Raw genomic sequence first — 11497 nt, 5'->3', positions numbered from 1 at the left:
CCACCCCCCCGCCCGTGAGGCCCAGTGCAGGCTCCAGGTGAGCGTGCCCACGGAGGCATCAGCCCCACCGGGGGCGAAGCGGAGGCGGGGAAGGCCTGCTGCCGAGACACCGCCCAGGATACACCCGGCGGCCCAGTCTGAGGCTGCCACGGAGCTCAGCACACCCGGCTCCGACCCAGAGTCCCGAGAACCCCGGCCTCTGAGGCAGCAGGAGGACCTGGAGCCCAGCACGCCAGAGCACAGAGGTGAGGACGCTGGGGCTGGTGCACGGGAGTGTGTGGGGAGGGGGTGCTGAGCTACACACGGACGAGTCCCCGAAAGATGCTGCTGGGCCTGCAGCAAGCGCTGGCCTCACACCCCCACCCCCATCTTGCACACTTCAGTCCCAAAAGACATCCGACCCTGGGTATTCTTTGGGAATCTCTTGGAAGCTTTCTGTCCCGGGATACGCACATGCCAAGGCTGGCCTGTGGGCAAACTTTGCTTCTCCCCCAGCTCTAGCACTGGCCTCCAACTGGAACCAGGCTCTACTTCCCAGACCTGTCCCTACAGAGGTGGTGGCTCCAGGTGCAGGACCCAGGGATCCACCGAGGCCAGATGGAGAACCGAGACTTGCCCTCGCAGAGACACCAGGCCAGCTGGGTACTGGCCAGCACACCGGGCAGATCGGATCTCCGTGCCTGCAGGGCCCCCAGCCCCAGGCACTGATGTCCCACCCCCTCAGCCAGAACCTCCACCTCCACGTGCACCTGTACCTGCTCGGGCTTTGGCAGGAGAACCCGAGGCAGAGGAGGAGTCACCGCCTCGGCAGGGAGAGCCTGCCCTGGCTCCCGCGCAACACCCAGACGCCGACGATGACTCACTCGCCCCTGCAGGAAGAACGAGCCCCCGCTCTGGGCAGAGACCCAGAGCCCTTGCCGGAAACACCACGTCCAGGGGAGCGGTCGGCTCTGCAGCCTCCATCCCTGTCTGCTCACCGTGGACGCCGGCAACTCGGTCTGCCCCCAGGGGACATGGAGTTCCTTTCCCCTGAACTGCTTTGCATTTGGTTTGTTTCCACCTTTCTGGTGATGTTTTATTTTGTGTATGGTTTCCTGTATTTCTCTTGGTTAAGTTGGGATTAGTAAACTTTTTCATCATTGTTGCAATTTGGGAACACTGTTGTGTAACTCTGGTGATACTGTGTTACCATCCCACTTTGTAGTTTCAGACCCGTTCGATCTTTATGCCCCACCCCCCAACAAAGCCTGGATTCAAGGCAAGCACGCCCTGTTCATCCCTCCCCCCGATCCTGAACACAATTTCATCTTTTCTTTCTGCATTCCTTCCTATATTCTTGGTGTCCCCAATCAATGACTCTCAGTGAAATGACTGAAGGAGTTTTTTTCGGACTCTCCACCTACTGTAAGACTCCATTGGAGAGTTCTCATTTGTATGTCATTTGAACTAGCCTTTGATAGCTGAAAGGACGGTGTACGTCCTTTCAAGATATCATGTGCCAAACGAAGCCCTTTTGGCAAATGCCATCATTATCTCCAGGCAGGCATTGCTGTTTGAAGGGTGACATCTCAGCCAGAAGGCAGAGGCTGAGCTCCTCTTGTTGCACCAGCTCCCAAAAGAAGCCAAGAAAGGGAGCTGGAACAACAAACCACCCCAACGCCCAGGAAAGCGTTCTTCACGACAGAAGGCTAGAAAATGACCCAACAACCTTGTGGCCCAGAACCCCTCTAAAAAATCACTGTTCCATAAAAAAGAGAAACACATGGGAAGTTCCAAGGAGAGGCAATGCCCATGGCCAGTGTACTTTAGAGACGGCCTGACCGCTCCGGGGAAGACACGCACCGACGGAACCCCTTGGGAAACAGCAGTGATAGTCCTCACCGTCGTAAGGGTTTCCTCTGGGGACAACCTGCCCTGGGCACCACATGAGGGAGCAGACCGGCTTCTCTTCCTCTGCCCCCACACCATTCACTCATGAAGGCAGCTCAGGTGTTCTCATGCCCTGCCTGCCTGCCTGCCTGCCTGGCTCATCCGTGAGCTGTGCCCACCTCCAGGGCAGGACTCCACCTTCTCCTCTCTGTGTACCGTGAATCTGCACACAGTGGGCTTTCAGAACCTTAGGAGACTTGAGCCATTCCCACTGGAGCCAGAACCCTCCCCAGGAAGGAAAACAGCTGTGGAGTCATTTTGGCCCCAGCACTGGTTCCCAAACCCTGGCGGCTCCTACAGCCTCTACGGTGTGAAGAGGGAGGTCCCTTTTGACAGAGCTTTCCGGCTGTCAGATCTAAGCTGTTGTTTCCCTGTCAGCTGTGTCTCTTCCGTTGCAGCCAGGTGGGCCACGCTGCTCCAAAGGAGCTCACAAGCTGAGTTGCAAGGGAGGTATTGAGAGGACAGGGATGGCTACAACGTGCTGCAAACTGAGTGAGGGTCCCCACAATCCTCAGCAAAGGTCTGTGGTGTGCAAGTGGGGAGTAGAGGGCCCCCAAGTTCCAAAGGAAGGGAGGTACTCGGGAGCTGAAGCCCTTGGCTGCTGTGGTAGCAGCTGCAGATGGCAGCTCGTCCACAGTGCACTTCGAATGAGGTCATATGAGCGGGACTCTGGAAATGGCTCCGAAATCCAGAGAAAGGGGTCAGGGTATGTGGGAATCCGGCGGGGGTGGGGGGTGGATGAAGGAAGGTGTCCTTCCCCTCTCCAGTGCAATTTGGTTTGGTGAGTCTCAAAGCTACCAGATGGCACTTCCCAAGTCAGGCCCCCGCAGGAATCAGGGTGGGCTGCGTGCCTCGGCCCCTGCCACAGGGACAAGCCACACCACTGGCCTCCCTGAGCTCAAATGGCCGGATCTGGGGGTTCTGTCTGGGTGCACACCTCCTTGCTGTGGCCAAGTTCCCCCCTTCTCTGAGCACCAGCTTCATCCTCTCGAAGGAGGACATCGATTGCTACCTTGGCACGTTACTCTCTTCATCCTGTGAAGACTCATTAGGCTTATCCTACAATTACTAGCTGGCCCGAAGAGATATCTCCTGAATCCAGATTAAGCTGGAGTCTCCCAGGCTCATCTGGCATGTCTTCCCTGAAGTCTGCCAAAACCCACACCCTTGCATTTCCAGGGACTCCCCTTAGCCAGCTGGGCAGAAAACCCAGCATGCTTCAAACAAGCTGACAGACAAGCGGGAGAGGACTCACGGGCAGACGGCCTCCCTCAGGTCTCGGGTGGAGCTCTGGGACCACAGCAGCAACGGGCCATCCCAGCCCCTGGGCTCAGCAGCGCCCTCATTCTCAGGCCGGCGGCTCTGCCCTGAGGGGAGCAGGAAGGTCACCAACTGCCGCAGGCGGACCTCAAGCCCCTCCCACTGCTGGAGCCTGACCTCCCCCGGCCCCACCCCTTCCCCTACCCCAGCAGGACGAGAGCTCGTCTTCCCCTGGCTTCCAACGTCAGGCCCGGCCCTGGGCCCCGATTGGGCACTGCCCCAGTCCGGAGCCAATCACAGTGGCCAGGGAGGTGGAACGCACCGATTGGCCAGGGCCAGGTCATGTGACCATGCTCCCCAGGAAACTCAAATATTACCAAGATTCCCTAACAAACCAATGAACAAAATTATCCAGTAAACGCAAACCGTACTTTTTAATGAGGCCAATGTCACAGAAAAAAAAAAAAATGCTTCACAATGAACTGCTCAAGGAAGCTACTAAATAAACTTTCAGAAAAGTTAAGTCGTTTTTTTTTTTTTTTTTAATAGGGTGACGGAGAGCTATACCTTTCCCATCTATGTGAATTTAGGTTTAAACTAGATTTCCCTTGGCTATTATATAAGACAAAAAACCCCACATCACCCCCTTTCACTACCCCCACCCCCAAAAAGTGTTTTAGTCTATTGAGTTTTTGTGTCCTCAGTTGTGTCTGATTCACGGCAACTCACGAACTCTACACAGCCAGGCTCTTCCGTCCATGGAATTCAGGGCAATTTTTTTCTGTCACAGTAAATGCCCACCCTGGGTGATCCAAAGGCAAGGGCTCAGAGGCTCCTGAGAGAATAACTCCTTTCAGCTGAGCACAGAGCTGGCTCCTCACTGGGATGCCTGTGGCCTGGGGCTCCCAGAGGGGACAGCAGCACTCGCCCCACCGTGTGGTCACTGCTGCAAGTGCAGGCTGCTCCTCACTCCCCCTTGACAGTGTCCCTGAGGGCAGAACAGTGTGAATCTACTCAAGGTGGAAATGCAAACTCCGATGCAACCAAACTTCCCACAAGGTCTCCAAAACCACTCAGGAACAGGGAATTGGAAACTGCAGGGCATGACATGAATGGAGATGGAGACTTGACACCTTACACCGAGTTCACTTCCAGTTATCCCTAGACAAAGTTTCCATGAAAACTTGTCACAAATCTAGAAGAACAATGAGCAGAAACCGGACACGTGCTTTGAGTCTTCACACACAAAACTAAAAGGCAGTCCACAAAACAACCCAGAGAATACAGTGGACTTTGCAAAATCAAAGATATCTACCGTGGGAAAGACCTCATTAGAAAAGCAAAAGACAGGTCATACATCGCGAGACGAATGAGTGGAAACACAAAGCTTCTCAAGGACGGGTCTCCAAACAGACAAAGAACACCAACACAACAAGCCTGTGAAAACTAGGGAAAGGTCTGAAGGGACGCCAGACTGAGGAAGACACACACAGAGTATCCCGGATGATATCCAGCACTGAGGGCCTGAAGAAACAACAGTCTAGTTGCACTCCCTCAGGCCTGTGTGACCCTGGATGAGGCCTCTGTTTCCCGGTGGCTCTGAGAGATGGACAGGGAGGAAGGGGAAGAGAAATCACTTGCACTTCTAATACTCACAGCAAAGTCTTCCAATGAGAAGGGAATTATCACCCCCACTGACAATGCCATTCACTGAAGTGATACCCACGAGTCCATCTAACCCAGAAGGGAAGGAAGGACCTGTTCTCACAAAACGGCGAGAGATGGAAGAAAGAAGATCAAGCCCACACCAATCACTGGAAAGAGAAGCTGTGCTCAGGGCTTGAAAGAATTCCTATTGGGAAAATGATGTCACAGCCCCACAAGGCAATCCACAGCTTCGATGCTATTCCTCCCAAAATGCCAATGCATGTTCGCACCGAACAAAGAATTGCAAAAGGGGTTACGGAAACAGAAAAGAGCCTAAATTGTCAATACAATCCGACGAAAAAGCCCCGATACGGACGTCCAAGGTTGTGTGAAAGGAAATTAGACGACCAAACTAGGATCCTCAGGAGAGTATCGGAGAAGGCGATGGCGACCCACTCCAGTACTCTTGCCTGGAAAATGCCCTGGACGGAGGAGCCTGGTAGGCTGCAGGCCATGGGGTCGCGCAGAGTCAGACACGACTGAAGTGACTTAGCCGCAGCGGCAGCAGCAGGACAGTATGCTATTGGGAATACAACAACACACACAGATCCAGATCGATGGAATAAAGTTGAGGGTCCAGAAACAAACCCCGGCATCCAAGGTCAACTCATCTCTGACACAGAAGGGGAGAATATCCAAATGGGAACAAGAAAGCCTCTTCAATCAATGTCCATGGGAAAACCAGACAGCTACATCTGAAGAACGCTATTGGTTTTGATCTCACACCACCTCAATATCGGGGAAAAACCTCACCCTAAAGACTGATGTCATGAGATAGCTAGAAAGAAGCGTAGGTCAAAGGCTCCTTAACATCAGAGTCTCCTTGCCATTTGCTGGGCGGAGGTAGAAATGGGTCTCTTGAAGTAAGGGAAAGAGGGAAACCAAGTACACCAATGGGTTTCCATCCAATGGAACCTCTTCACAACAGAGAAGCTAAGCATTCACAAATGCAAAAGATAGGAAACGGAACATGAGAGACTCCTTGCAAGTGGTGTATCTGAGAAGGGGTTCATATGGAAAGAGACGAAGAATGCACAGCACTCAGATTCCAAGAAACACCACCACCACCCTTGACCCTTCCCCCATGACCAACTCCGACCTAAAGCCTTTCTCTCCCTCTAACCTATCCCTAAAACATAACCCTCATCTAATCATATACATGTGCATTCCTAGCATCCATCCATCCACACACGAGAGAGAAAGAGGAAGACACAGACTGAATCGAGAAAGGAAAAGAGAGGGACACAGCCAGAGAGAGACACGGAACCAAAGAGAGGAAAGGAGTCGATGGTCCAGACTTTTCATCAATCTGTCTCGAAGGTAGAAGCAATGACAGCGCCCATCCACCCCAGAAGGGGGAAACGGACGGAAGGTTTGGAGAGGAAAAGACAAGAACGCAGGGAGCCATTAGAAGCTCAGCCACCCGCAGAAGCCGAGCTGGGACACTTGAACAGAATCTCAATGGAAACAGAGGACCAGAAAGTTGGCTACTCTTTTCTATCAGAGAGGGAGACCTTCGAGACTTCCTTTCGGTCCTCCAACTTGCATGCGGGGTCTCCAAACAGTCAGGAGGGGGAGTGCCTTTTCCTGGGTACCACGGCGCATCCAGGCCTCGTTCTGCCCCATTCTGTGCTGTGTCAGCCCTGGATGGAGTCTTTCTTTCTGAAGTCTCAGCGCACAAGCTCCACGTGATATCAGCCCCAGGTGGAAAGGCATGGAGCTGCTCGTAGGCCGACAGACCTAGGAAACAGATGGGAGAATGACCCCCACTCTGCAGATGGAGAGACCGGGGAAACCCTGAGGGGCATATGCTTGTCCAGGGCCACACCACTTATGAGAAGAAGGAGCCTGGTCTGAGAGCAGCGGGGTCCTCGGAGCTCAGGCCCTGGCTGCACCCAGGCCTCCCCAGGGCTGTGGGCTGGGCTGTGTGGCTGTCACTGTGCCTGCACATGGCCTAAGGGGGGTGGTCGAGCAGTCAGAAACCCAGAGATTCCCTTGCGAAGTTTTGGGGAAGGGACCTCAGCACGAACCCCAGGAAATGATGTCACCTGCCGGCAACAGAACCCAACAGAACCCGCAACCCGGGTATCCAGGCCTCCAGAGCGGAGAGGAGCCCCCAGCCAGATCACTTGCTGCCAGGATGTTCTGCTGTTTGCCCCTGCCCAGAGGCCGGGGCCTCAGGAGAGCTCACAGGCAGTGAGCGTGGGCACCCTGTCGACGTTGGCTCAGGGCACCCCCGAGAGGCCTCTGGCCCTTTGCCCGGAGAAACAGAAAGGTAACACGGGGAGCCCCAGGCGGGGCCAGGCCACCTCTCCCATGCCACCCGGAAACACCGGGTCCTTTGCCTGTGTGTGTGGATGCGGGTTTCTCGGGGTGTGTCTCCCTCAAGGAAGCCCAGGCGGAGGTGTGGTCAGAAGCCTGCAGACAAGTTGTGTCCACACCCCAGGGGAGAGCAGGCTGGGTGGGATGGGGAGAGTGTGGGCAGCGCTGGCCGCCCAGGCTGACCTCACACCCTCAGGTGGGTCTCTTTCCTCCCGGGTGGGGATCTGAGCAGACACACGTCTCTGACCCTTCTGGGAAGAGAAGTTCGAGCAGGCAGAAGCAGCGGCTCCACTGGCCAGGCCCAGCTCGGAAAACTCCCAGCACGGCTGGCTGACGGTCACTGTCGTTGCAGAGCTTCCCACGTGATGAGGCCGAGGACGGGGACACCCCGTCCACCTCCCGGAGGGAGGGGTCGGAGCACCACCCCCCCGCCCGTGAGGCCCAGTGCAGGCTCCAGGTGAGCGTGCCCACGGAGGCATCAGCCCCACCGGGGGCGAAGCGGAGGCGGGGAAGGCCTGCTGCCGAGACACCGCCCAGGATACACCCGGCGGCCCAGTCTGAGGCTGCCACGGAGCTCAGCACACCCGGCTCCGACCCAGAGTCCCGAGAACCCCGGCCTCTGAGGCAGCAGGAGGACCTGGAGCCCAGCACGCCAGAGCACAGAGGTGAGGACGCTGGGGCTGGTGCACGGGAGTGTGTGGGGAGGGGGTGCTGAGCTACACACGGACGAGTCCCCAAAAGATGCTGCTGGGCCTGCAGCAAGCGCTGGCCTCACACCCCCACCCCCATCTTGCACACTTCAGTCCCAAAAGACATCCGACCCTGGGTATTCTTTGGGAATCTCTTGGAAGCTTTCTGTCCCGGGATACGCACATGCCAAGGCTGGCCTGTGGGCAAACTTTGCTTCTCCCCCAGCTCTAGCACTGGCCTCCAACTGGAACCAGGCTCTACTTCCCAGACCTGTCCCTACAGAGGTGGTGGCTCCAGGTGCAGGACCCAGGGATCCACCGAGGCCAGATGGAGAACCGAGACTTGCCCTCGCAGAGACACCAGGCCAGCTGGGTACTGGCCAGCACACCGGGCAGATCGGATCTCCGTGCCTGCAGGGCCCCCAGCCCCAGGCACTGATGTCCCACCCCCTCAGCCAGAACCTCCACCTCCACGTGCACCTGTACCTGCTCGGGCTTTGGCAGGAGAACCCGAGGCAGAGGAGGAGTCACCGCCTCGGCAGGGAGAGCCTGCCCTGGCTCCCGCGCAACACCCAGACGCCGACGATGACTCACTCGCCCCTGCAGGAAGAACGAGCCCCCGCTCTGGGCAGAGACCCAGAGCCCTTGCCGGAAACACCACGTCCAGGGGAGCGGTCGGCTCTGCAGCCTCCATCCCTGTCTGCTCACCGTGGACGCCGGCAACTCGGTCTGCCCCCAGGGGACATGGAGTTCCTTTCCCCTGAACTGCTTTGCATTTGGTTTGTTTCCACCTTTCTGGTGATGTTTTATTTTGTGTATGGTTTCCTGTATTTCTCTTGGTTAAGTTGGGATTAGTAAACTTTTTCATCATTGTTGCAATTTGGGAACACTGTTGTGTAACTCTGGTGATACTGTGTTACCATCCCACTTTGTAGTTTCAGACCCGTTCGATCTTTATGCCCCACCCCCCAACAAAGCCTGGATTCAAGGCAAGCACGCCCTGTTCATCCCTCCCCCCGATCCTGAACACAATTTCATCTTTTCTTTCTGCATTCCTTCCTATATTCTTGGTGTCCCCAATCAATGACTCTCAGTGAAATGACTGAAGGAGTTTTTTTCGGACTCTCCACCTACTGTAAGACTCCATTGGAGAGTTCTCATTTGTATGTCATTTGAACTAGCCTTTGATAGCTGAAAGGACGGTGTACGTCCTTTCAAGATATCATGTGCCAAACGAAGCCCTTTTGGCAAATGCCATCATTATCTCCAGGCAGGCATTGCTGTTTGAAGGGTGACATCTCAGCCAGAAGGCAGAGGCTGAGCTCCTCTTGTTGCACCAGCTCCCAAAAGAAGCCAAGAAAGGGAGCTGGAACAACAAACCACCCCAACGCCCAGGAAAGCGTTCTTCACGACAGAAGGCTAGAAAATGACCCAACAACCTTGTGGCCCAGAACCCCTCTAAAAAATCACTGTTCCATAAAAAAGAGAAACACATGGGAAGTTCCAAGGAGAGGCAATGCCCATGGCCAGTGTACTTTAGAGACGGCCTGACCGCTCCGGGGAAGACACGCACCGACGGAACCCCTTGGGAAACAGCAGTGATAGTCCTCACCGTCGTAAGGGTTTCCTCTGGGGACAACCTGCCCTGGGCACCACATGAGGGAGCAGACCGGCTTCTCTTCCTCTGCCCCCACACCATTCACTCATGAAGGCAGCTCAGGTGTTCTCATGCCCTGCCTGCCTGCCTGCCTGCCTGGCTCATCCGTGAGCTGTGCCCACCTCCAGGGCAGGACTCCACCTTCTCCTCTCTGTGTACCGTGAATCTGCACACAGTGGGCTTTCAGAACCTTAGGAGACTTGAGCCATTCCCACTGGAGCCAGAACCCTCCCCAGGAAGGAAAACAGCTGTGGAGTCATTTTGGCCCCAGCACTGGTTCCCAAACCCTGGCGGCTCCTACAGCCTCTACGGTGTGAAGAGGGAGGTCCCTTTTGACAGAGCTTTCCGGCTGTCAGATCTAAGCTGTTGTTTCCCTGTCAGCTGTGTCTCTTCCGTTGCAGCCAGGTGGGCCACGCTGCTCCAAAGGAGCTCACAAGCTGAGTTGCAAGGGAGGTATTGAGAGGACAGGGATGGCTACAACGTGCTGCAAACTGAGTGAGGGTCCCCACAATCCTCAGCAAAGGTCTGTGGTGTGCAAGTGGGGAGTAGAGGGCCCCCAAGTTCCAAAGGAAGGGAGGTACTCGGGAGCTAAAGCCCTTGGCTGCTGTGGTAGCAGCTGCACATGGCAGCTCGTCCACAGTGCACTTCGAATGAGGTCATATGAGCGGGACTCTGGAAATGGCTCCGAAATCCAGAGAAAGGGGTCAGGGTATGTGGGAATCCGGCGGGGGTGGGGGGTGGATGAAGGAAGGTGTCCTTCCTCTCTCCAGTGCAATTTGCTTTGGTGAGTCTCAAAGCTACCAGATGGCACTTCCCAAGTCAGGCCCCCGCAGGAATCAGGGTGGGCTGCGTGCCTCGGCCCCTGCCACAGGGACAAGCCACACCACTGGCCTCCCTGAGCTCAAATGGCCGGACCTGGGGGTTCTGTCTGGGTGCACACCTCCTTGCTGTGGCCAAGTTCCCCCCTTCTCTGAGCACCAGCTTCATCCTCTCGAAGGAGGACATCGATTGCTACCTTGGCACGTTACTCTCTTCATCCTGTGAAGACTCATTAGGCTTATCCTACAATTACTAGCTGGCCCGAAGAGATATCTCCTGAATCCAGATTAAGCTGGAGTCTCCCAGGCTCATCTGGCATGTCTTCCCTGAAGTCTGCCAAAACCCACACCCTTGCATTTCCAGGGACTCCCCTTAGCCAGCTGGGCAGAAAACCCAGCATGCTTCAAACAAGCTGACAGACAAGCGGGAGAGGACTCACGGGCAGACGGCCTCCCTCAGGTCTCGGGTGGAGCTCTGGGACCACAGCAGCAACGGGCCATCCCAGCCCCTGGGCTCAGCAGCGCCCTCATTCTCAGGCCGGCGGCTCTGCCCTGAGGGGAGCAGGAAGGTCACCAACTGCCGCAGGCGGACCTCAAGCCCCTCCCACTGCTGGAGCCTGACCTCCCCCGGCCCCACCCCTTCCCCTACCCCAGCAGGACGAGAGCTCGTCTTCCCCTGGCTTCCAACGTGAGGCCCGGCCCTGGGCCCCGATTGGGCACTGCCCCAGTCCGGAGCCAATCACAGTGGCCAGGGAGGTGGAACGCACCGATTGGCCAGGGCCAGGTCATGTGACCATGCTCCCCAGGAAACTCAAATATTACCAAGATTCCCTAACAAACCAATGAACAAAATTATCCAGTAAACGCAAACCGTACTTTTTAATGAGGCCAATGTCACAGAAAAAAAAAAAAGTGCTTCACAATGAACTGCTCAAGGAAGCTACTAAATAAACTTTCAGAAAAGTTAAGTCGTTTTTTTTTTTTTTTTTTAATAGGGTGACGGAGAGCTATACCTTTCCCATCTATGTGAACTTAGGTTTAAACTAGATTTCCCTTGGCTATTATATAAGACAAAAAACCCCACATCACCCCCTTTCACTCCCCCAACCCCCAAA

General features: G+C 55.5%; 1 protein-coding gene across 1 annotated transcript; it reads left to right on the top strand.

Annotated features, from left to right (window-relative positions):
- Positions 1–4074: 4074 nt before the first annotated feature.
- Positions 4075–8786, top strand: LOC145513754 (uncharacterized). Its single transcript, XM_081510734.1, has 3 exons — positions 4075–4080; positions 7571–7883; positions 8134–8786. The coding sequence occupies exons 1-3, from the start codon at positions 4075–4077 to the stop codon at positions 8760–8762; spliced, it is 948 nt and encodes a 315-aa protein (XP_081366860.1). The 3' UTR covers positions 8763–8786.
- The last annotated feature ends 2711 nt before the right edge of the window (positions 8787–11497 follow it).

This window comes from Giraffa tippelskirchi, chromosome 7 (assembly GCF_054371585.1).
Source record: "Giraffa tippelskirchi isolate mGirTip1 chromosome 7, T2T-mGirTip1v1.2.pri, whole genome shotgun sequence".
Taxonomy (NCBI): domain Eukaryota; kingdom Metazoa; phylum Chordata; class Mammalia; order Artiodactyla; family Giraffidae; genus Giraffa; species Giraffa tippelskirchi.
This window is presented reverse-complemented; position numbering and strand designations above follow the sequence as displayed.